Source organism: Delphinus delphis, chromosome 5 (genome assembly GCF_949987515.2).
Source record: "Delphinus delphis chromosome 5, mDelDel1.2, whole genome shotgun sequence".
NCBI classification, from domain to species: domain Eukaryota; kingdom Metazoa; phylum Chordata; class Mammalia; order Artiodactyla; family Delphinidae; genus Delphinus; species Delphinus delphis.
The window spans coordinates 120,764,793-120,791,823 of NC_082687.1; the positions used below are offsets into that span (position 1 = coordinate 120,764,793).

The window sequence follows — 27,031 nt, forward strand, 5'->3', positions numbered from 1 at the left end:
TTCCATATATATGTGTTAGCATACGGTATTTGTCTTTCTCTTTCTGACTTACTTCACTCTGTATGACAGACTCTAGGTCTATCCACCTCATTACAAATAGCTCAATTTCGTTTCTTTTTATGGCTGAGTAATATTCCATTGTATATATGTGCCACATCTTCTTTATCCATTCATCCGACGATGGGCACTTAGGTTGTTTCCATCTCCGGGCTATTGTAAATAGAGCTGCAATGAACATTTTGGTATATGACTCTTTTTGAATTATGGTTTTCTCAGGGTATATGCCCAGTAGTGGGATTGCTGGGTCATATGGTAGTTCTATTTTTAGTTTTCTAAGGAACCTCCATACTGTTCTCCATAGTGGCTGAACCAATTCACATTCCCACCAGCAGTGCAAGAGTGTTCCCTTTTCTCCACACCCTCTCCAGCATTTATTGTTTCTAGATTTTTTGATGATGGCCATTCTGACTGGTGTGAGATGATATCTCATTGTAGTTTTGAGTTGCATTTCTCTAATGATTAATGATGTTGAGCATTCATTCATTCATGTGTGTTTGTTGGCAGTCTGTATATCTTCTTTGGAGAAATGTCTATTTAGGTCTTCTGCCCATTTTTGGATTGGGTTGTTTGTTTTTTTGTTATTGAGCTGCATGAGCTGCTTGTAAATTTTGGAAATTAATCCTTTGTCAGTTTCTTCATTTGCAAATATTTTCTCCCATTCTGAGGGTTGTCTTTTGGTCTTGTTTATGGTTTCCTTTGCTGTGCAAAAGCTTTGAAGTTTCATTAGGTCCCATTTGTTTATTTTTGTTTTTATTTCCATTACTCTAGGAGGTGGGTCAGAAAGGATCTTGCTGTAATTTATGTCATAGAGTGTTCTGCCTATGTTTTCCTCTAAGAGTTTGATAGTTTCTGGCCTTACATTTAGGTCTTTAATCCCTTTTGAGCTCATTTTTGTTTATGGTGTTAGGGAGTGATCTAATCTCATACTTTTACATGTACCTGTCCAGTTTTCCCACCACCACTTATTGAAGAGGTTGTCATTTCTCCACTGTACATTCCTGCCACCTTTATCACAGATAAGGTGTCCATATGTGCATGGGTTTATCTCTGGGCTTTCTGTCCTGTTCCATTGATCTATCTTTCTGATTTTGTGCCAGTACCATACTGTCTTGATAACTGTAGCTTTGTAGTATAGTCTGAAGTCAGGGAACCTGATTCCTCCAGCTCCGTTTTTCGTTCTCAAGATTGCTTTGGCTATTCGGGGTCTTTTGTGTTTCCATACAGATTGTGAAATTTTTTGTTCTAGTTCTGTGAAAAATGCCAGTGGTAGTTTGATAGGGATTGCGTTGAATCTATAGATTGCTTTAGGTAGTAGAGTCATTTTCACAATGTTGATTCTTCCAATCCAGCAACATGGTATATCTCTCCATCTATTTGTATCATCTTTAATTTCTTTCATCAGTGTCTTATAATTTTCTGCATACAGGTCTTTTGTCTCCTTAGGTAGGTTTATTCCTAGGTATTTTATTCTTTTTGTTGCAATGGTAAATGGGAGTGTTTTCTTGATTTCACTTTCAGATTTTTCATCACTAGTATATAGGAATGCCAGAGATTTCTGTGCATTAATTTTGTATCCTGCTACTTTACCAAATTCATTGATTAGCTCTAGTAGTTTTCTGGTAGCATCTTTAGGATTCTCTATGTATAGTGTCATGTCATCTGCAAACAGTGACAGCTTTACTTCTTTTCCGATTTGGATTCCTTTTATTTCCTTTTCTTCTCTGATTGCTGTGGCTAAAACTTCCAAAACTATGTTGAATAAGAGTGGTGAGAGTGGGCAACCTTGTCTTGTTCCTGATCTTAGTGGAAATGCTTTCAGTTTTTCACCATTGAGGATGATGTTGGCTGTGGGCTTGACATATATGGCCTTTATTATGTCGAGGAAAGTTCCCTCTATGTCTACTTTCTGCAGGGTTTTTATCATAAATAGGTGTTGAATTTTGTCAAAAGCTTTCTCTGCATCTATTGAGATGATCATATGGTTTTTCTCCTTCACTTTGTTTATATGGTTTATCACATTGATTGATTTGCGTATATTGAAGAATCCTTGCATTCCTGGAATAAACCCCACTTGATTATGGTGTATGATCCTTTTAATGTGCTGTTGGATTCTGTTTGCTAGTATTTTGTTGAGGATTTTTGCATCTATGTTCATCAGTGATATTGGCCTGTAGTTTTCTTTCTTTGTGACATCCTTGTCTGGTGTTGGTATCAAGGTGATGGTGGCCTCGTAGAAGGAATTTGGGAGTGTTCCTCCCTCTGCTATATTTTGGAAGAGTTTGAGAAGGATAGGTGTTAGCTCTTCTCTAAATGCTTGATAGAATTCACCTGTGAAGCCATCTGGTCCTGGGCTTTTGTTTGTTAGAAGATTTTTAATCACAGGTTCAATTTCAGTGTTTGTGATTGGTCTGTTCATATTTTCTATTTCTTCCTGATTCAGTTTTGGCAGTTTATGCATGTCTAAGAATTTGTCCATTTCTTCCAGATTGTCCATTTTATTGGCATAGAGTTGCTTGTAGTAATCTCTCATGATCTTTTGTATTTCTGCAGTGTCAGTTATTACTTCTCCTTTTTCATTTCTAATTCTATTGATTTGAGTCTTCTCCCTTTTTTTCTTGATGAGTCTGGCTAATGGTTTATCAATTTTGTTTATCTTCTTAAAGAACCATGTTTTAGTTTTATTGATCTTTGCTATTGTTTCCTTCATTTCGTTTTCATTTATTTCTGATCTGATTTTTATGATTTCTTTCCTTCTGCTAACTTTGGGGTTCTTTTATTCTTCTTTCTGTAATTGCTTGAGGTGCAAGGTTAGGTTGTTTATTCGAGATGTTTCCTGCTTCTTAAGGTGGGCTTGTATTGGTATAAACTTCCCTCTTAGAACTGCTTTTGCTACATCCCATAGGATTTGGGTCGTTGTGTCTCCATTGTCATTTGTTTCTAGGTAGTTTTTTATTTCCTCTTTGATTTCTTCAGTGATCACTTCATTATTAAGTAGTGTATTGTTTAGCCTCCATGTTTTGTATTTTTTACAGATCTTTTCCTGTAATTGATATCTAGTCTCATGGTGTTGTGGTCCGAAAAGATACTTGATACAATTTCAATTTTCTTAAATTTGCCAAGGCTTGATTTCTGACCCAAGATATGATCTATCCTGGAGAATGTTCCATGAGCACTTGAGAAAAATGTGTATTTTGTCGTTTTTGGATGGAGTGTCCTATAAATATCAATTAAGTCCATCTTGTTTAATGTATCATTTAAAGCTTGTGTTTCCTTATTTATTTTCATTTTGGATGATCTGTCCATTGGTGAAAGTGGGGTGTTGAAGTCCCCTACTATGAATGTGTTACCGTCGATTTCCCCTTTTATAGCTGTTAGTTTTTGCCTTATGTATTGAGGTGCTCCTATGTTGGGTGCATAAATATTTACAATTGTTATATCTTCTTCTTGGATCGATCCCTTGATCATTATGTAGTGTCCTTCTTTGTCTCTTCTAATAGTCTTTATTTTAAAGTCTATTTTGTGTGATATGAGAATTGCTACTCCAGCTTTCTTTTGGTTTCCATTTGCATGGAATATCTTTTTCCATCCCCTTACTTTCAGTCTGTATGTGTCTCTAGGTCTGAAGTGGGTCTCTTGTAGACAGCATATATATGGGTCTTGTTTTTGTATCCATTCAGCCAATCTGTGTCTTTTGGTGGGAGCATTTAGTCCGTTTACATTTAAGGTAATTATCGATATGTATGTTCCTGTTCCCATTTTCTAAATTGTTTTGGGTTCGTTATTATAGGTCTTTTCCTTCTGTTGTGTTTCTTGTCTAGAGAAGTTCCTTTAGCATTTGTTGTAAAGCCTGTTTGGTGGTGCTGAACTCTCTCAGCTTTTGCTTGTCTGTAAAGGTTTTAATTTCTCCATCAAATCTGAATGAGACCCTTGCTGGGTAGAGTAATCTTGGTTGCAGGTTTTTCTCCTTCATCACTTTCAGTATGTCCTGCCAGTCCCTTCTGGCTTGCAGAGTTTCTGCTGAGAGATCAGCCATTAACCTTATGGGGATTCCCTTGTGTGTTATTTGTTGTTTTTCCCTTGCTGCTTTTAATATGCTTTCTTTGTATTTAATTTTTGACAGTTTGATTAATATGTGTCTTGGCGTATTTCTCCTTGGATTTATCCTGTATAGGACTCTCTGTGCTTCCTGGACTTGATTAACTATTTCCTTTCCCATATTAGGGAAGTTTTCAACTATAATCTCTTCAAATATTTTCTCAGTCCCTTTCTTTTTCTCTCCTTCTTCTGGAACCCCTATAATTCGAATGTTGGTGCGTTTAATGTTGTCCCAGAGGTCTCTGAGACTGTCTTCAGTTCTTTTCATTCTTTTTTCTTTATTCTGCTCTGCAGTAGTTATTTCCACTATTGTATCTTGCAGGTCACTTACCCGTTCTTCTGCCTCAGTTTTTCTGCTATTGATGCCATCTAGAGTACTTTTAATTTCATTTATTGTGTTGTTCGTCATTGCTTGTTTCATCTTTATTTCTTCTAGGTTCTTGTTAACTGTTCCTTGCATTTTGTCCATTCTATTTCCAAGATTTTGGATCATCTTTACTATCATTATTCTGAATTCTTTTTCAGGTAGACTGCCTATTACCTCTTCATTTGTTAGGTCTGGTGCATTTTTATCTTGCTCCTTCATCTGCTTTGTGTTTTTCTGTCTTCTCATTTTGCTTATCTTACTGTGTTTGGGGTCTCCTTTTTACAGGCTGCAGGTTCGTAGTTCCCGTTGTTTTTGGTGTCTGTCCCCAGTGGCTAAAGTTGGTTCAGTGGGTTGTGTAGGCTTCCTGGTGGAGGGGGCTAGTGCCTGTGTTGTGGTGGATGAGGCTAGATCTTGTCTCTCTAGTGGGCAGGTCCACGTCTGGTGGTGTGTTTTGGGGTGTCTGTGGACTTATTATGATTTTAGGCAGTCTCTCTTCTAATGGGTGGGGTTGTGTTCCTGTTTTGCTAGCTGTTTGGCATAGGTTGTCCAGCACTGTAGCTTGCTGGTCGTTGAGTGAAGCTGGGTGCTGGTGTTGAGATGGAGGTCTCTGGGAGATTTTCGCCGTTTGATATTATATGGAGCTGGGAGGTCTCTTGTTGACCAGTGTCCTGAAGTTGGATCTACCATTTCAGAGGCAGAGCCCTGACTCCTGGCTGGAGCAGCAAGAGCCTTTCATCCACACGGCTCAGAATAAAAGGGAGAGAAAGTAGAGAGAATTAGTAGAAGTAGGAAGAAAGAAAGAAAGAAAGGAGGGAAGGAAGGAAGAAAGGAAGGAAGAAGAAAAGGAAAGAAGGCAAGAAGGAAAGAAAGGAGGGAGGGAGGAAGGAAGGAAGGAGGGAAGGAAGGAAAAGAAAAGGAAAGAAGATACAGTAAAATAAAATAAAGTATAATAAAGTTATTGAATTAAAAATAATTATTTAGGGGAAAAAAAGGCACAGATAGAGCCTTAGGACAAATGGTGGAAGCAAAGCTATACAGACAAAATCGTACACAGAAGCATACACATACACCCTCACAAAAAGAGGTAAAGGGGAAAAAGTCATAAATCTTGCTCTCAAAGTCCACCTCCTCAATTTGGGATGATTCCTTGTCTAAAGGAGGGAAGGAAGGAAGGAAAGAAAGAAAGAAAGAAAGTAATGTATGATAGAGTTATTAAAATTAATTATTAGGAAAAAAATTTAAAAAAAAAAAAAGGACGGATAGAACCCTAGGATAAATGGTGGAAGCAAAGCTATACAGACAAGATCTCACACAGAAGCATACACATACACATTCACAAAAAGAAGAAAAGGGGAAAAAAATCATAGATCTTGCTCTGAAAGTCCACCTCTTCAATTTGGGATGATTCGTTGTCTATTCAGGTATTCCACAGATGCAGGGTACATCAAGTTGATTTCGGAGCTTTAATCCACTGCTTCTGAGGCTGCTGGGAGAGATTTCCCTTTCTCTTCTTTGTTCTCACGGCTCACAGGGGCTCAGCTTTGGATTTGGCCCTGCTTCTGCGTGTAGGTCGCTGGAGGGCGTCTGTTTTTGCTCAGACAGGACGGGGTTAAAGGAGCCGCTGATTCGGGGTCTCTGGCTCACTCAGGCCGGGGGCAGGGGGTGGGGGGGGGGGAGGGAGGGGCATTGCCTGCGGGGTGGGCCTGCGGCGGCAGAGGCTAGCGTGACGTTGCACCAGCCTGAGGCGTGCCGTGTGTTCTCAGTGGGAAGTTGTCCCTGGATCCCGGGAACCTGGCAGTGGCGGGCTGCACAGGCTCCGCGGAAGAGGGGTGTGGATAGTGACCTGTGCTCGCACACGGCCCCTTGGTGGCGGCAGCAGTAGCCTTAGCGTCTCCCGCCCGTCTCTGGGGTCCGCGCTTTTAGCCGTGGCTCGCGCCCGTCTCTGGGGTCCGCGCTGTTAGCCGCGGCTCGCGCCCGTCTCTGGAGCTCCTTTAAGCAGCGCTCTTAAACCCCTCTCCTCGCGCACCAGGAAACAAAGAGGGAAGAAAAAGTCTCTTGCCTCTGAAAAAGTCTCTTGCCTCTTCCGCAGGTCCAGACTTTTCCCCGGACTCCCTCCCGGCTAGCCGTGGTGCACTAACCCCTTCAGGCTGTGTTTGAGCCGCCAATCCCAGTCCTCTCCCTGCGCTCCCACCGAAGCCCGAGCCTCAGCTCCCAGCCCCACCCGCCCCGGCGGGTGAGCAGACAAGCCTCTCGGGCTGGTGAGTGCCGGTCGGCACCGATCCTCTATGCGGGAATCTCTCCGCTTTGCCCTCCGCACCCCTGTTCCTTAATTACTTTTATTTAGTTCTCCTAATGTATAATGCTTTTTTTTTTACCTTTGTCTTTTGCACAGCATTTGCTGTTACTTTCAGCTGACTAATTTCTGTGTTTATTAGATGCCACCTCATATGTCACTTCTGAAAAGCTTTTCCAGACCGTCCATTTAAACTCTGTGACTACCCTTTTAGCATATACCAGGCTTTATAGTAATTGCATAATTATGAAAGTATGCCTTTTTAAGGAAATATTCCATCAGGTCAAAAACTCAGTATGGACAAGAACTATTTTGTTCCCAGGAACCAGCATAGTATGAAATAGGCATTTAGTCAGTATTTAATAGATTGATTGATGTTTCTGCAGATGACTTTGCCTCAAATTTTCCTGAGAGTCTAGAGATGTTCTGACATAATGCCCTTAGCTCCCTGCTTTCCTGCCAGTCTTAAACTTTTTATCTTTATCTTTTACTCTCCTTTCCTATCACTGCTTGGGGGGATAAATACTTAACTGAAATATAAAGTGGAAAATATAAGTGCAGTAGAAGTAGAGGGGTACTAACTATCTTTCAAAAAGTTTAATGATGAGAAAGGAGGAGGTATAATATTAGGTAGAAATAATATCAAAGTAAGGTTGTTTTGAAGGATGGGGAGAAAAGGAAATATTTGTAGGCTGAGGAAAAAATATAGTGAAGAATATAATTAAAGCAGGAATAGAGAGAGACAGTTGGTGAAGCAAGAGCCCCGAAGGTCAGGAGATAGGAAGGGGATAGGATTGTTTCACTTTTCTGCTGGTTCTTACAGCCTTCAGGGCAATGGACCAACTCCTCAGTATAGACTACTAGTCCATGCAGTGGCATTGGTGTTTTGGCCTGTTCCATGTCCAGTGAACATTCAGTTTTCTGGTAAGAGCATCTTAATTTCTCTTGAGGAACACACCTTCTTCAGCTCCTGGTCCAGCTGACACTGTTTGCTACTATTCCCTGATCCCTAACTAAAGAGATCATTTTTTATGATATGGACTTCCTTTTATTTTGGTGATTTCCATGTGTGTTCCATGTGAGTTTAATATCTTATATTAGGTTCTTTTAAATGACTCTTTTTAAAGATTTTTTAAAAGACTGATTAAAAACCAAACACACTCAAATGTATTAAATACCAAATTTTATCATATTGCCAGGTTTATTTAGTTTTATATATATCTGAGAAAAACATCCTCCTAGCCATTTATAGGCATATCATTGTATTTTGTTTTAAATGCTATTAATTAGGAAGGATATAGTTATGTACTAATCTTGAAAATTTTATCTATATGTGTGCTTATTAAATTAGCTTAACTAAATGTTCTGCTATAGTACTCAAGGTATAACTCAAATATGCTCCAAGGTATGGAATAGCTGTTTCTCATGGAGCATGTTCTCCAACAGAGCATGCTGTTCTCATTGTATAATAGTTGCATAGTAACAACTGAATGGGTATCATGCAGCATCATAACAATAACATAGTGTAATTTTAGTTCTTATAAGTTGCTTCCCTGACTTGTGTATCTATGATAGTTATAAATACAGCTTTTATCCATTTTATATATATATATATATACACACACACACTGTTCCTCTATGTATGTATGTATGCATGCGTATGCCTGTATGTATGTGTATGCATGTATGTGTGTATTGTGTGTATGTATATATGCCACTCTTAAAAGGCATAAAAATAAACTCTACTGATTGAATTAAACCACTATCCAGTAACCTCATTGCCAGATCTACTGACCATTTCTTTTTAATTCTTTCTACTTTCTGATCTATTAATTTTTAATAGTTGTTGACTACCCTCCTTAAAAATTTCTTCCCAGAATGTTTATTTTCATGAGAGATATGCTAAAGTATTTAGAAGTGTCATACCTGCAGCCTACTTTAAAGGTTCAACAGAAAATTTAAAAATTGATAGTGTCTGGCCTTACATTTAGGTCTTTAATCCATTTTGAGTTTATTTTTGTGTATGGTGTTAGGGAGTGTTCTAATTTCATTCTTTTACATGTAGCTGTCCAGTTTTCCCAGCACCACTTATTGAAGAGGCTGTCTTTTCTCCATTGTATATTCTTGCCTCCTTTATCAAAAATAAGGTGACCATATGTGCATGGGTTTATCTCTGGGCTTTCTGTCCTGTTCTATTGATCTATATTTCTGTTTTTGTGCCAGTACCATACTATCTTGATTACTGTAGCTTTGTAGTATAGTCTCAAGTCTGGGTGCCTGATTCTTCCAGCTCCGTTTTTCTTTCTCAAGATTGCTTTGGCTATTCGGGGTCTTTTGTGTTTCCATACAAATTGTGAAATTTTTTGTTCTAGTTCTGTGAAAAATGCCATTGGTAGTTTGATAGGGATTGCATTCAATCTGTAGATTGCTTTGGGTAGTATAGTCATTTTCACAATGTTGATTCTTCCAATACAAGAACATGATATATCTCTCCATCTGTTTGTATTATCTTTAATTTCTTTCATCAGTGTCTTATAGTTTTCTGCATACAGGTCTTTTGTCTCCTTAGGTAGGTTTATTCCTAGGTATCCAAAAATGGGCAGAAGACCTAAATAGACATTTTTCCAAAGAAGATATACAGGTTGCCAACAAACACATGAAAGGATGCTCAACATCACTAATCATTAGAGAAATGCAAATCAAAACTACAATGAGATATCACCTCACACCAGTCAGAATGGCCATCATCAAAAAATCTACAAACAGGGCTTCCCTGGTGGCGCAGTGGTTGAGAGTCCGCCTGCCGATGCAGGGGACACAGGTTCACCCCTGGTCCTGGAAGATCCCACATGCCGCGTAGCGGCTGGACCCGTGAGCTATGGCCGCTGAGCCTGCGCATCCGGAGCCTGTGCTCTGCAATGGGAGAGGCCACAACAGTGGGAGGCCTGCGTACCGCAAAAGAAAAAAAAAATGCTGGAGAGGGTGTGGAGAAAAGGGAACCCCCTTTTTTTGGGCCTCTCACTGGCCTCTATCTGACATTGTCCCTATTTTCACATTTCTGGATCTCATCCATGCTTCAAGAGTTGGCTTTCAGATTTGCCTTCCAGCTGGGAATAATCTTTTCTTCCTGGGAAGTCCCAAAGTCTTTTTCTGTTTCTTTGTTATTGTGGTTAGTATGCTTTCCATTGTACTATAGTTATTTATGTGCATGTTACTGGTAGTTGTTAAGTTCTTTAAAGTCTGGATTTATGTCTTATCTATTTCCTGTGTACACTATATGGTACGTAGTTCTCAATGAATATTTATTAAGTAAATATCTAAAGAGCTATCTTGTTTGGGGGGCCTTTTGGGGGGAACAAAATTTTGAGGATTCTTTATTAATATACCAAAGGCAGAAAAGATTACATGTTCCATAAGGACCTACAGAAGATATTTAAAAGTAATTTTGCTAAAAAAGAAATACATGAACTTAGATATATAGATGAGACCTTGGATCACTGATTCAAACCATTTTCAAACAGATGAAAGCTAGTTTTTACAGCCACATAGAATAGAATATAGACTTATCAGAATGTTCAATCGTTGAACCAGTTACTTATACAAGTCTTGGCAAACAGAAACATTTTGTTTTTCTTTAGTATTTCTATAATACACAGCTCACATTTTATAAACTCCTAATTTACTTCTTGATGCTGTTGAAATTATTTTTAGGAAATTATTGATTCTTAAATAGTTCTGTTTTCCTTCTTGCATATATATTTTTTTAAATTTTTATTATTTGTTTGTTTGTTTTGCAGGTATCCTGGTCAGATATAGGAGGACTGGGAAATATCAAACTGAAGCTGAAACAGGCTGTGGAATGGCCCTTGAAACATCCAGAGTCTTTCACCCAAATGGGTATTCAGCCACCTAAAGGAGTTCTTTTGTATGGGCCTCCTGGATGCTCTAAAACAATGATTGCAAAGGCTTTGGCCAATGAGAGTGGGCTGAATTTCCTAGCTGTAAAGGTAGGGTGTTAAATTTTTTAACTGCTACTCTGTCTTCTAGGCACCCCCATCCAATCCTCTGATTCCTACCCTTAGGAGAGCATAAAAGGCCATCTTAAGGAGTAGTTGATTTTTATTTGAGATTGATGGCAATATAATATAGGGAGATGGGAGATAAATTAGTGCCTATAATCAGCAAATCATGGTTTAGTTTCTTGATTCTCAATATTTCTTACACACATGTGTAATAGAAACCAGTTTTCTTTAGTTTCTACATTTTTAAATTGTACTAATCACTTTTGTTTAACCAAGACTTCATTATAAATTTGATTGAATTTAATAAATTTAATATTTACAAACATAATATTTTAAAAGAAATCAAATACCTTATATGGTACAAATCATTTTATTTTTAATATTCATTATTTATTTGGCTGCGTCGGGTCTCAGTTGCAGCACACGGGCTCTTTGTTGCAGTACGTGGACTTCTCTAGTTGTGGCACACGGGCTCCAGAGCGCATGGGCTCAGTAGTTGTGGCATGCGGGCTCTCTAGTTGCGGCACATGGGCTGTAGAGAGCACGGGCTTAGTAGCCCTGCGGCATGTGGGATCTTAGTTTCCCAACTAGGGATCAAACCTGTGTCCCCTGCATTGGAAGGTGGATTCTTAACCACTGGACCACCTGGGAAGTCCCCGAAAATAAAATTTTTAAAAACACTTTCCCAGTCAGAAGATATATATACATTATTTATATTCTGAAACACACACATGCATATTTTATTTGTTTACTGCCCTGCCCTATTACTTGGGATAGATTATCTTACCTGATATGTAGTTTTGCATTTACTATAGGACTAGATATTAATTTTGTTATTAACTTCTGTGTAACATGATAATATATCCATTTACTAAATATATATATATATTTTAGTATATATGTATATGTATATATAAAACCTTAAATCCATTTCTGTAGACTTTATCGCAAAAATACATATTTAAATATGTTAACTATCAAAGTCATTTCAGAAAAGGTACATGATAATTTATTTTGATGTTGTCAGGGAATTTTTTTTGTAATAAAGTATGTTTTTTTAATCTTAAAACATTGAAATCATTGGCAGGTTGAATGTATAAAACCTATTTCAGAGTGTCAGTCTTTTACTTTACTGTTGACCCTTGAACAACATGGGTTTGAACTGTGTGGTTCCACTTATACGTGGATTTTTTTTCTATAGTAAAACTATAGTATTACATTATCCGAGGTGGGTTGAATCCGCGGATATGGGGAAACTGTGTAAATGGAGGGCCGACTATAAGTTACACTAAGTTATACTTAGATCTTTGACTACATGGAGGGTCAGAGCTCCTCACCCCCGCATTTTTCAAGGATTAGCTATACTTAAATTTTTTGTGGAATGATATTTAGATGTATTTAGGCTATTTGCTTTTTAAGAATCAGTATCTTCACAATCACTAGTGTTTGCCTGTTTTTTATTATCTTGTAGAAGACATTGGATAGGGATTTGGGGAGGGGACCATTGTCACTATGATTAGTTACGCTGAATCATTACCATAGTTTTAAAGGTTGCAGTTTTAAATGTTGGAGTAATGAGTGATTTTGAAATTTCCAGAGACATCTTGATTTCTCTTTGGTCCTTGTCCTCTTGTCTTGTGGTAGTGGAAATGGTCATTTTACTGGCATTTCCTACTCTTTTTTTTCTGTCATCTCCATTTCTCTGTGCCTGCCTTCCACAGTGTATATTCATAATTGAATTTTTCCTGTCTACTGGAAATCTAAAACTTATTTAATGAGGATTTAGCTCACAGTTATTTACACTTGAATGTCAAGGAAGAAAGAGCACATATATTTCCTTACAAATTAGTATCTCACTCCTTTGTGATCCAAGATAACAGTTCCAGGTGCTTACCAGGACTGCTTTCTGGCCTATCCTAGGATTACTTAGAAATATATTTATTACTGCTTTTGCATATGAAACCTTTCATAACTTTACAGTTTCACTTTTGTCTTTTTTCATGATGAGAAAATGAGGAAGACTCTTTTTTCATGTAAAATAACCAGCTATGTGTTAATTTATATGCACCTTTCATTAACTATTTAATTCTTTTATGTCACACACAAAAGATAAATGATATTAAGAAATTTTCTTAATAAATTGAGTTTGTACTTGCTTAGGGATTATTACATATCCTACTTACTACTAATTTTTATTTAATGTGGACTTTTATTCATTATACAATTTAGTGTACTTTGACAGTATTATTCAATTTTTGAATCTGGATGGAGGATATATTAAGTGAACAATGGGTGTTCATTTACTATTCTTTCAACTTTTCCTATGTGTTTATAAATTACAAAAGAAAAAGTTGGGAACACAAAAAATATTTGCTTTTTTATGCATTTCCATTGGTCCTTTCATCTTGGTCTGGTTAATGCTTATGAGAAGAGTTAAAATAGCTATATCATACCATATATGTATGAGGATATCAAGTCAAAGAAGTTAGGAATTCATATTGTATTCTTTCAAGTTTTATTTTCCTACAAAGAAAAAGTTATCTTTTGTTTCCAACATAGATAATTGTTTTCTGTGGGATTTAAGTGTTATAATTAAATTTGAACTTTTTGAAATAACAAATCTCACACATTTTGAAAGTGATCAGAAAAAAATAGGTAGACTCTGGTTTTGAGAAACACAAGTGTTCTGCATGTATTGAGAGAATAAACTCCCTAACACTTTTTGCAATGGTGATTACCTTTAATTCCAAAGATAAAGAATTTTAAAAGTTTAAACATTTCTTTCTCTGAGTTTATGAAAGAACGCTTTATCTTCCCCTGGGCATCTTTTCTAAACAGTGATTACAAGATTTATATTTTACTCAGAGTTAAGACTTCACCTTGGCTTGTGTGGGCTCTTAATAGCCTTTGGCATCTGTGTGTGTTTTTGTGCAGACTGTAGCACTTGACATACGCTTAAGTTTAGTTTGTCATCTGGGTCAATTACGTCAAAATATTTTCCAGTTGAAATTTCCTCTCTGCTTCTCGCTTGCTTTTTGTCTGGAGTGCTACAATAGATTAATTACCCTTGAATGGCTGGGCTGCTTTACTTTATGAAGAACTGTTACTGATTCTGGAAGAAGAGTGATTAGGCCTCTGACAGGGATTTTCAGCAAGTCCTTTATTAGCTGTATTGGTGAGTACAAGAATGTAATAAACTTAGTATATCCTTAACTTTTGGGGGAAACTTTTTCTGACACTTGTCCCAGAGAGGAATTGTGCAAAATACATCCCATTTTCAGGAAAAACCTGTATTTTACTGAAAGCAGTGCACAATTCAAAGTAATTACTATTGTTCGTTTAACTAGATTCCCTACTATTCTGTTACCAAAAGTACAAGATAATTTGAACTTTGTAGGTTCCAAGTTCATCTTTAAACTTTAAAAAAAAAATTAGGCTAATCTATAAATCATAGAGCTTTCATTTTGCAGATATTGCATGGAAAACTGCATAGATACCTCTTTTACATACTGAATGCTTTAAGATTAGTTTCTAGGATTACAAATAAGGATAGTGATGTTTTAAGAAGGTGAAGTGACTTTTCCAAGTCAAAGTGGTGGTAATGGAACTGAAATTTGATCTCAGGACTTTCTGACTCCAGAGTCTAAGCACTAAACCCCACTGTATTATACAGCCTTCCATTTTCCTTTTTTTTTTTTTAAATAAAACTAGTGCCCAGTGCTTTTTTTCATTAATTACACCAAATTACTTGAGAAGGTAGTTCAGGCAGTTTCTATGGGGCAGGTTCAGAGATGTGGAAAGATGTTTCTGGGACCTAGTTTAAAAAATAATTTTGTTTCTCTCAGACAAAGAAAACTGAGGGAAATAGCATGGCTTTGGAGTGGAAGTTGATTGAGTTAATAAGAAAGGGTAAACTCTGCCAAAGAAACGAACCTGATGAACTAAATGGAAGTGTAGGGAAAAAGACTAGTGGTTGAATAATGTGAAGCTTGAAATTTACCTATTAGTATATAATTTGTGCCCTTGAGATTGAGTGTATTACATTGAAAAGAGCATTAAGCTAGGATTCAGATAGCTTTGGTTTGATTTCTAACACTAGCACTTTTTAGCTCTGTAACCTTAAATGCGTTCTCTAAGACTTAGTTTTTTCATCTCTATAGGCCTTTTGAGAGGATTATATTTAAAACGTAAGTGAAGAAGTTTTAGAGGGCATAACTACTTAACTCTTAAGTGTGGGCTGCATATAGTTATGACTTCCTTACAAGAGGGTTCCTTATGGAAAGGAGGGAGGGGCAGAGTTACTTGGTAGTGGAGAAACCTACCTCAGCCAGGTTATCATGGTTAACACCAATTGGTCATGTTGTTAGTATGTACCCGTGCATGATGCGATGAGAATGGTCCTTTCTTCCCAAGGTCTTCCTCCCAAACACTCATAATCCATGTCTACCTGTGAGAAAAACATCAGGCAAACCCAAATTGAAGGACGTTCTGTAAAGTACCTAACCAGTACTCCTGAAACTGTCAAGGTCATCAAAAATAAGGAAAGTCTCAGAAACTGTCACAGCCAAGAGGAGCCCAAGGAGAGGACAGCTAAATATACTGTTGTGGTTTCCTGGATGAGATCCTAAAAGGACATTAGGTAGAAACTAAGAAAACCTGAATAAACTGTGGACTTCAGTTAATAATAATGTATCAATATTGGTTCATTGTGACAAATGTATCACACTATATTAATATATGATAAGAATAGGGGAAACTGAGCGTGTGTTGGGGTAGGGATGAGTATATGGGAACTCTTGGTACTGTATGCTCAGTTCTTCTGTAAACCTTAAACTTTACCAAAACAAAAAAGTCTGTTAATTAAATAAGAGTTCTAAGGTCAGTATCAGGGCATACATATTATGTCTGGATTCAGTGAATGTAACTGAAGTTGAAAAGGCCAGCTCAGGACGTCCCTGGCAGTCCAGTGGTTAAGACTCCATCTTCCACTGCAGGGGGCACAGGTTCATCCCTGGTTGGGGAAGTTCTGCATGCCACGCAGTGTGGCCAAAAAAAAAAGGCCAGCTCAAGTGTTCTGTACTGCGCTGTACATGATGAGTGGAATGCAGGGAAGGAGCAGAATCACAGGGAGATTGTCGATTCCTTGGGTGAGGGCTTTGGAGGAGACCTTTCCTATTCATCATCCCTCTGTTCATGTTCCACAAGATAGTGGAAAGTGACTGAGAAGAGCCCTGAGAGGAAGTTGGCTAGAGAAAGTGGGTTTGAGGCTTCCCTGAGCTTGCTTGTTTTACTGCAGTTCTCAGTTGAAGCCTATAAAGGTGTGTTGGTTCTGGCCCCAGGCCCCAACATTATAAAGAATACTTTCTTTTAGAGTTTTAGTTATTTTTTCTTTCACCTGGGTACAGCTTCTAATTTAGAGTCTCACTAGGAACTATGTCCAGTTCCATGGCTTTTGTGGACCCTAACTCTTTATTCTCCTTCCACAAGTTTATTGCTATTTGGGCTCATCTGGAGTCTGAAACCTTTTGAGTTTCTGTTTAATTTCCATTAGGGTTTTTTTTTTTTTCCAACTTAAAAAAATCTTGATGTCTCCAAATAGTGTTGTCTGATGTGCCCCATACTCTTAAGTTGACAGTTATTAGCATCCATGTTAAATAAAGACATATAGTTAGTTTTATCAATGTTTGAATGGCTATTAGGGAATAACTAATAATTATGTATTTTTCTTAGGACAAATAGAATAGTTACTGTGCCGTGGTCAGTATCACAAAGTTATGTAGAAGTTAGATATAATGTACTTAAATTTTGTGCACCATATAAGCTGACATGTTAAATTTGAGACATCATATATTAAAACTGTATATGTTAATAGATTGTTTTTTGAGTTGGGCTTGTATCAGATTAATGTCTTGACATGAAAGTATTCTATAACACGTGGCTAAAAGTAAAAAATGACAATATATATAACAAATAATAACAAAACCTTTAGTATTTGGAATCTAAGAAGACCTAGAGAAATTTAGAAGGAAAAGAATGCTTTTACACTTCCAAGAAGTTTACTTAATAATAGAGCATTTTGTTGTTGTGTCAGTTCAATTTTTCTTTGTGGATTTCAGCTGAGAGAGATTAGTTATTTTTTCCTTCTTTTAAATCTCTTTTGAATGAAATTTAATTGGGGTTGAAATAAATATTACAGTTTCATGTCTATAACACTAAAAATATTTGTAAATGTTTTAGTATTGCAACAATAACTCAAATATATATTAAGCACCTTCTGTATGTCTGGCACTGTACATGGTAAACAAAGTGCATTAGATGGTCTCCTTGGTGTCTACCAACTCATGATTCAGTAAGAAAGACATTTGACTAAGCAAGTGTTATAATGAAATGGATAGCATTTAGAATCTTGATGATTAATTGTATGTGAGAAATGAGAAAGAAGGCAAAGGTGATTAAAATTTTTACTTTTAATGACTGGCAGATGGAAATACCCCAACTCTAGGAAGAGTTAGCATGTGAAGAGGAAAAGTAGGTTGGAGGTGGGAGGGCAGGTACCAGACTGGGATTTAGATACGTGGAGTTTGAAATGCCTTTAGAGCAATATGGCAGAAATGTCCAAAAGGGTGTTGAATACGAGTTTGTAGCTCAAGAGAAAGGTTATTTCTAGAGATTAAAACATGGAAGTTGAGACCTCATGTTTAAGATTGTGCACAGTAGTCATGAGAGTGGTCACTAATATGAGGGATTTTTCTGGGGGGGTGTGCACAGCGCACTTTATAGCTAGCTTAACTGTAGTCAGCTTGGTGCCCACAGTGTAAGTTCTGAAGAAATGTGTCATTTTCTTTTCTTGAATAAATGAATTGTGGGGAAGGTTTGTATTATACTTTTTGAGAAAACAGCTTGAATTCTATTTCCTTCTCTGCCAGACCCTCTCACTTTTTAGGGGTTTTTACTTGCCCACGGCATTTCTTGCCTAGTACTTAATGCCTGTTTTCAAACTCTTTGAAGTGCTTTCCCAAAATGGCCTTCTCTGTGTGCTGATGCTGTTCTTTTTATTAATTTTCAAGATCCTTTACTCACATTGCATATATATAGTTCTATCTCATGTGACTTTGGGTTTTTATGAGCTTATTCCATAACATTTAACCATAGTTAACGCCTGGGTTAACTTGCCTTCCCTAGACATTCGGGAACTTATACAACCTTGATTTGAATTGTAATAGCCAAAAACAACAGGCAGGTGTCAGACACATTTAAAAAGCCCTTGAGAAGACTGGAAAAAACCCAGTAGTGATTAAAGGGGCAAAATTGCAAGAGCATGAGGTATAAATATTGTACTTAAATTTGTGACTGATATGGTGTAAAATACTGAAACACAGTAAAAAATAAGTCAGGTTTAGTTTTCACTAGATTTAACAGAACAGTTGGACAGATTTTTACATGTTTTTATGTTATTTTTTGTTGTTTTATAAACTCGAACACTTGAAATCTTGGTCATGGAAAAATTAAAAATAACACTACCCCAAAACAAGCCAATTTATGGTACTTAACTTACTTTTGGTGGTTTCCTTGGTCACGCTTATCAATGAAGCACTTACCTAGGCAGGCAAAATGTGGCAGGACTAACATAACATAGTTATTTTGGTAAGTAAAATTAGAAGAGAAATAACCTTATCAGGTTTCATCAACCTTATCCATTCTAGGGATTCATTATTATTTTTTAAAAGAGTTAAATAACTTAAGAGCAAATGTGGGATTCATAGACCATACTATATGTACCTAACCCTTATAATTAGATATTAATGGTCTCTTGTCTATAATGGTTATCAATAAAAATCCTTATTTTCAAATTAACCCATGCTAACAGCCATTTATTGACAGTTAGAATTTGCCCTTGCCACTTGATCTCTTCCCACAAATACCTTTGAATTTGAATTGCTGGTACCATGTACAATCTTAAGTGGACATTTCCTTTTTCTTTTGGAACTTGGAAAACAGAGGACATCATAGTTTTCAGAAAAAGTAGTCTGGGAACTCAAATCCTGTATTCTTGTCATCATTTCTGTCATTTAACTTTTCTGGGACTTCTGGCATTTCATTTAACTTCTTTGGGCTTTGTTTTCCTCAGGTTTTAAGTGAGACAGGTTAGAGTAAATGATTCTCCTAAAGGCCTTCCACGAATAACATTCTATGAATAGCTCACATAACGCTTATATTCTAATCTGTTGTTTATCTTTTTTGCCTGTTGATGGCTAATCTACTCACCTCAGAGGAGTGTTGTAAGCAGTAAGGGGATAATACATATCAAGCGTTTAGCAAGATTTCATAAAATTAGCTGATGCTAGTTGCTGTTTTCCTCTGTTTTTAAGAATTGGATTATATTTGACCTCAAATAGAACAAAAAAGTATAGCAGCACAGCTTATGATCCCGTAAGTTTTCTGTTAGTGTTAGAATAAGATGTAGTATATATCTTTGAAAGTGATTTTAATCTTTTGCAACTTGTACCAGAATACAGTGATTTTGGGCAATTTGAACTTCAAACTCAAAATAACCTTTCTTGGGGATGATATTGCCTAGACTTCATATGGAATTCTGGATTTATGTAACATATCAGTTCAGCTGCTGGGGTTGCATTTTTAAGCCAGTCATCCAGGTAGGATTCCTCAGCACGCAGTTCTGTACAAAATCACATGTTCTCTAGAGGCCTTACAGTACTTTTCATTACTGCTATGACTTGTTAGTAATACTTGACTTGAATTATTCTAACCCAGATTTTCTTCACAGCTTTAACTTCTTAGGTTAGATTTTCAAATCTGTTTGATATATTTTTTTATTTTGTTTTGTTTTTGGAGAAAAAGCACTGTTTGTTATCCGCAGGTTTTTCTATACGTAGCCCACCTCTACGTAGTAGTGGAATGGCCCTTCATTGTTTAAGGCTGTAGGCCATATTTTCCCATTTTCAACACAATATTGTCGGTTTGCCTATACGTCAGATTTTTAAAACATGTTAATCTTTCTGTTGTCTTTAGCAGCGTATTGTGTTCTTAGATCATGAAATGATCATAACCTTGTACTTTCCAACATCGATATTCAAGTCATCTTTTTTAGAGTCAGCTCTATGGAGAACAGTAATCATTTTCCGGATTCTATAACCGCTTTCCTTCAGTTAAGCCAGATAGTTAGAAGGCAGTATATATGTATTAAGTATATTGCCTGCTTAAGGAAATGTCTTCCCTGGCTTACTATTTTTATGTTACACCATTGAATTTTTTTTTTTTTTTTTTTTGCGGTATGCGGCCCTCTCACTGCTGTGGCCTCTCCCGTTGCGGAGCACAGGCTCCGGATGCGCAGGCTCAGCGGCCATGGCTCACAGGCCCAGCCGCTCCGCGGCATGTGGGATCTTCCCGGACCGGGGCACGAACCCGTGTCCCCTGCATCGGCAGGCGGACTCCCAACCACTGCGCCACCAGGGAAGCCGTACACCATTGACTTTTATGGAGAGTTGCTAGAACAGTAACAGTAATACAGACTTTGCATGATAATAAAGTAACAGTGACACCAGCAGTTTCCTTTCTGATTTTTATTAGGTCACACTTGCCTAAGTAGTCACCCTAAACTGAATGAAATTCTGCATAAAATTTTCTTATCCCTTCCTCACTCCCCCCCCAAAACCCTCCCCAACAAAAATCCATTCTCCTGATTATCTAAAGCTTCTTTTATTGAATGGGCCCGAATTGTTTTGTTGTTTACTTTCTTAACTCTTTGTTCATAGTCCCTTTTGGGTAAAAGTATAATTTATATTATATATTATAAATGGGCAGACCTTGTTTTGCCCTGTAGTTCAGGGCTCTAAAAATGGTCATGCAAGATGAAACCATGCAAAATGATATTAATAACCAATGGGGAAAATTACAACTGTTCCATGACCTTTGAAAATTTGGCAAAACTTTAGGAGCTCTCTACTCTTGGTTATAAGTGTACAAGGCAGTGGATTTTGGCTGTATAATAACTTTCTTGCTGGTCTTCTTGCTGGCAAACTGTCTCTGTAGTCCAGCCCTTCATATTTTATAAGGACACTACAATTTATTTACCCATTTTTATGTTAATGAATTTTTAGATTTAATTAATGTTTAGATCCCAGGTTTAATTTTTTTGTTGCTGTAAAGAATGCTTCAGTAATATTCTTGTACATATCTCCTTGTGTGTATGTATAAGAGTTTCTCTAGGGTATACATACCTAGAAACAGAAGTTTGTCATTGAGCATGAACAACTTAAACATTACTAGCTATTTTAAAATTACTTTTATTTTTAACGATCATTGATTTTTTTCATCAATATTTTGATCAATTCTCTCAATGTTCTTTTTTTGTTTCTTTGTTTGTTTTTTTGCGGTACGCGGGCCTCTCACTGTTGTGGCCTCTCCCGTTGCTGAGCACAGGCTCCGGACGCGCAGGCTCAGCGGCCATGGCTCACGGGCCCAGCCGCTCTGCGGCATGTGGGATCTTCCAGGACGGGGGCATGAACCCGTGTCCCCTGCATCGGCAGGCGGACTCTCAACCACTGCGCCACCAGGGAAGCCCTCTCTCAATGTTTTGAAGTCCAGGTTTTTCACTCAGCAATTGTGTCATTGATATTTTTGGTGACTTTTGATCTCATTGGCAGAAATGAACTATTTCAAATTGTATGAGATTAATCTAGATCAGCAGTCAGCAAACTGCAGTTTTGGGGCCAAATCCAGCTTACAGTTTATTTTAATTTAGCCCTCTGGTTAAGAATGAACTTTACATTTCCAATGGGATGTTTAAAAGAAGAAGAATATGTGACACAGGATGTATGAGTCCCAGAGTGCCTGAAATATTTACTCTCTGGCCCTTTACATTTTATCTTCCCCAATCCCACAATACTTGGGAAAATGCCTCCAGGTTTATTTATCTTACTGATAGTTGTGAGTATAAATTTTGTGTTTTTGTTGTATAGTCTAACCTGTGTATAAAACCAAACTTGTAAAATTGGTTTGGTATTAAGCTGTTGCTATTTCTTTATCCTTTAAAAAGTGAGAATGTTGTGTCTCAGCATTACTAATGTTTCATTGTTTGTCTTTATTCAAGTTAAAGCTATTTGAGATTGTATTATTTAAGAAATTAAGATAATTAAATCATTGGTGATGAGGTCACTCTGTAGTTATCTTTGGGAAGTTAGCTTCAAAACAATTCTGTTGTGTAAATATGATTGCTTGGAGACAGTTTAAGTATCGATGTACAAACAGTTGACATATTAATTGTAAATAATATTTAGTCATCAAAAGCACTGTCCAAAGCAAGTTTTCTTAATAACTTTGTTTGCTTACAGATAATTTATGCATTCCTTGGTTGTTGGTAAATTTCAGTCAGATATAGGAGTACCTTTAAATGTTAGTTATGCTTTTCATGCATCTGCCCCCTAATTAGCCTCAAATATTAATTTTTTTTTACAGTATGTATAATTTATTACTCTGAAATAATTTTGAAAAGATTATTTTTAAAGAAAATAGGAAAACACACATAAGAAATAGATGAGAGTTTTCCTTTGGGGGGAGAGGGGAACATAATTAACCTTGTTAATGTTATATAAAACTTACTAATGCATCAACTTAGATTACTCAGAAAATCAGGCAGAAAGGTAAAATTGCCCCTCTCATTACTTAAGGATTTCTGTATTGATGCTATCAGATAACTCAGCTGAACATGATGAATGGCAGTATCTTTGGAGCAGCTGGATTTTGTCAGCCTGAACTCTGAGTTATTCTTCCTATCCTTTTCTTACTCTTATCCTTGACTGTTCTACCCTGATCCCCATATGTTCTAATCTATTTACTTGTTACCATATTATAAAATTTCAATATTTTTGAAGCACCATTGTAGAGGTAGTATAAAAAATATTAAAAGATTATCTTCCTTTCCTCAGGCGTGTTTGTAATTTGAAAGACTTTTTTATGCCCGTAATTTTTGTTCATTTATCCCATCTGTTCTTTTTTTTCCCCCTTTTCCTGCCTTCTTTTGGATTAGTCGAGTATATTTTGGTATTCTAGTTTATCTCCCCTATTTTCTTGATAGCTAAACCTCTTGGTTTTTCTTTTTAAAAAAATACTTGCTCTAGGATTTATAGTATACACACTTAATTTACAATTTACCTTCAAATAATACTATACCATTTTATGTATAAGATTCTTAAAGCAATTTGCATACCTTTGGATGGAGAATTTAGAAACTAAGTTCTGAGTGTTACCTCATGGTGAGCCCCACTCTGTGGGGAAGGTCTCCGTAACCCTCTTGATCTCTGACATCTCATGCTAGGTGGCTGCCACCACAAACCCCTGTACTGATGTCCCCTCGTCCTTCTGTGCTTTCCCCGTCTCTACCACCCCATGGCTCCCAAACTTTACACTGCCTTTTCTCTGTCCCTTGTGGTGTTGCCCTTCTCACCCTACACCTAGTTATTCCCAGCATGTTGCCCTGAAACCTTTTTTGTCCATGTGCTTCCAGAAACTCTCTTTCCATGTTCTATCTGACCGTTTCCTTTATGTTAGCTTCTAGTTTTCTATCCTAGTTTATTAACTCCCTCCTTCCATTCTAAATGACCTGACATAGTTGTGATCTCATTGCTGTTCAGGATTATTCCTTGATTCCTTTACCTGGAAGGAATCTTTGTTTTACTTTTGCTTCTCTTCGTGGCATTCTCTATATAGTTGTGATATTTTTTTCTCACTGTATTTTTATTTTTTAAGAATATAATTATTGTTATGTTTTAAGAATAAGATTATTTTAGTAATCTATTAAACCATAAACTCATTATAGACACTTAATAAATATTCCTTGAATGAATGATTCAATGTCTCTATATGTCAGCAAAGAAATTAAGCTGCTGGATATTAGTTTCTGATCTTCCCTACCTTTGATTTTGTGTGGGTCTTTAATTTACTCACAGATGGAAAGTCATCATAGTAGCTCTGCATCTCTTTGTCATTTTACATAACTGAATTAATATATATATAAATTGCTTAGAACAGTTCATGGCACATAGGAAATATTCAGTAAACATTAGCACTTATGTTCATGATTACAAAATTTTTAATTTTAATCATCTTGGATGGACCATTTTTAATGAGATATATATTTCTGAGAGTTGCTACACTGAATATATTGGGCATCCTTTTTTCCTTCATGAATTAACTCATTGTGAACATCAGAAATAGTATGTCAAATTTGAATTAGTATTCCTTCCCTCTTATTCTCTCTTTCACATCTTGCTACTCACAACAAATTAAGTTGATTTTATCTTTTTAAATAGTTTATGTGGCTGTCTTCTCATTTCCATTCCATTGTTTTACCTTAAGCCTGTGCCTCATCATTTCTCACCTTTGCTGTTTTAAGAATTTCATAACTGCCATTCTGGTCTCATATGTTCCTCCCAATCATCCTTTATATTGTGTCTAGAATCATCTTTCCCTAATACACCTATTATCAGTTAACTCCCCTAAGACTCTTCCCATTGCTTACAGGATAAAGTTTAAACTTGTTTTTGACATGCTTCTGCCTCCCACTTTAAGTAGCCTTACTGTTGCTGCATTCTCTCTGCCCCCTAAGCTCCACCTGTTATAAATTCTTAGATCAGTTCAAACTCAAGTTTGTTAGTCTTGTATATAACTGAAAAAGTCAGTGAACTCTAAGTTAAAATCTTAAGACCTCTTCTACCATTAAAGTGCATATCAACACCTGTTTTAGCTCATCAGAGACCTTTTTGATTTATTTCTGGGTCTTGATGTATTTCATATTTTTGAGTGTGGTAAATCAACTGCACACTCACCTGAAATGTTACTTTCTCTAGGAACATCCTTGACTCTAAGCAGTTGCTTTTCTATGTTTCAGTGGCACCTAAGCATCCCTCTATCCTAGCACTTGCCATGCTATATAGTATAACAGCTATCTTTGTAATAAGGTGTCTTATCTGAAGCTAACTATTGCCTGTACCAATTTGTAGCATTAGTTGACATTCTGCTAGGGTTTGCCTGTGTGCTTCAGTCAGTCCGATTTTTATTTAATTGGTGTATTTTGTTTCGGAAATACTCAAGCTAGTGTCTAGTTATATCCCGTAAATTGTTGGGACCCATAATTTGCCTGGGATAGAACATGAATCTTGTTCAAAATAATGTGTGTGTGTGTGTGTACGTGTGTGTGCATACACGCATGCGTGTGCAGAGAAAGAAGCACACACGTACATGTCTAATGGGTTTGGAATTGTGTGGGGAAGGGTGTCAATAGAAGCCAGATGCTGGGAAGAACAGTGAGTGAAAGCCCATAGCTGAGAAAGACATCTGGCGTTTTGTAAAATAAACTTTATACCAGTATCTGAAGGGAAGAGTTGTGGTTCCCAGGACAGCATTATTATTATTATTATTTTATTTATTTGTTTTTTAATCCCATGACTTCTTGTGATGTGATAACTAGCATGAGAAAGTAGATAGGTGTGTGGTAAAAATGAAAGCCTACCATTTCATACTATACATAATATTTTAGGTACTTGAGAAAGAAAAATCTTACTATTCAGAAATGTTGAATGTCCAAAAAAAAGTGTATCTTTGAATCAGTGATAAGTGCTTTATTGCTGGGAGTCCAGCCACTTTTATGAGGATTCTTCTGTTGATGGCCGGTTAGTAAAAACTGGTAGATTTTATTACTAGAAGTCCACACCTTTCTTTCTTGGTACCCATTCTAAAATAGCTGGACATAGAAGGGAAAAGAGATTTCCCATCAACTGGATGAAGTGCTGAGTGGCAGATATCTGAAGGGAGATTCAGACAGAGGCTGAGTGAATAGACACTATGGAGGGTAACAAGGGTCATTGTCATTTTCACAATGTGATACACTGACTGAGGGTTAGCTTTGTTGGTGGTCCTAAGATTTTTGTCTGCAGGAGTTATCTCCTTTGGCTGGGATAGTGGCTGAGAAGAGCTTGTTTGACCCTGCAGATCCATAAAGTCAGCGTCTACATGGCCAAGTCAAATGAGAGGAGGGAGCTGGAGAGTATCATTTATTTTGGAAGTACTCAGGGACTAAGATAATGTCATTGATTCCGTGATTCCCATTCCATTTTCAGGGATTATCATGGAGTCATAAAAAGAATTAGCCCTGAGGTCTTGCTTCTTGTCAGAGAGGGCTGTTGATCTAGTATCAGACTGTTCTATCTTCAATGCCTAGCACCATTCCTGATATATAGTAAAATTATGGATGGATGGGTAGACAGATGATGAATGAGATGTTAAACTATCATGTTTAGTTACAGTCACTGTGTTGATGTGTAGTTTTTGGAATACAGAATGGCTTTAATTTTTGAGGCATAAATAACACCCAATAAAAATAAGCATGCTAGAGGAACTGTTTTAATTAAAAGCTGATTTTTGTCTATTTTTTTCCTCTTTTTCTTTTATGTGTGTATTTTCTCTTTTATTGAAAGGACATACATGTGTTTGGATTTATAAAGACACTGAACAGTTGTTTTCTTTTCATTCAGGGGGCTGAATTAATGAACAAATATGTTGGTGAATCTGAAAGAGCAGTTAGAGAGGTAAGAAGATTATGTCTTAAAGTGGAACTCTGCATAGGAGAACCAGGCTTCTGTCCTGTATGGTTTGCATTTTGTTTGGGGTTATAGATTTTGAAGTTTCCAAATCTAAATTCTAGTGGTATAATTTTTCTTCAGGCAAATATTATTTTTAAATGCAATTTTGGTCATCTACAATTCTTTGTTTTTGCTTTTAAACATCATAATATTTCCAGCCTTTAGTTTTACCAAATATATTTTAACGAATGTCAGCGTTTCATTAAAAAAAATAAGGATATGTTTAAACTTAACAAAGAATGCATGATGTCAGAATGAGATTTAAATCCTTTAAACCAGGTAGCCCTTTAAATCAGATAAGCTTATTAGTATATGAAAATGTCACTGTACTCTTCTTATTTTATTTACTTTACCTTTGACTGGTGATTTAGAAAGTGCATCCCCCTCCCCTCTTAAATTTTACAGCCAGTGCCTGATTGGCCTACTGGCTAATCCATATTGCTGAAGCTACATAACTGGGAAGTTCATGCAAAATCAAGGCACTGAAGTGGGGGTAACTATAGCAGTCTGATCACAAGTCTCGGCCTCCCAAGCAAAG

At 36.9% G+C, this 27,031-nt stretch overlaps 1 protein-coding gene across 2 annotated transcripts in view; it reads left to right on the top strand.

Annotated features, from left to right (window-relative positions):
* Nucleotides 1–27,031, top strand: part of AFG2A (AFG2 AAA ATPase homolog A) — a 342,950-nt gene that overhangs the window by 69,935 nt on the left and 245,984 nt on the right. For both annotated transcript variants that reach the window (XM_060012953.1, XM_060012954.1), the window contains exons 11-12: nucleotides 10,613–10,822; nucleotides 26,386–26,439. In XM_060012953.1, the coding sequence (XP_059868936.1) occupies nucleotides 10,613–10,822; nucleotides 26,386–26,439 (264 nt within the window). The remainder of the gene's footprint in view (nucleotides 1–10,612; nucleotides 10,823–26,385; nucleotides 26,440–27,031) is intronic.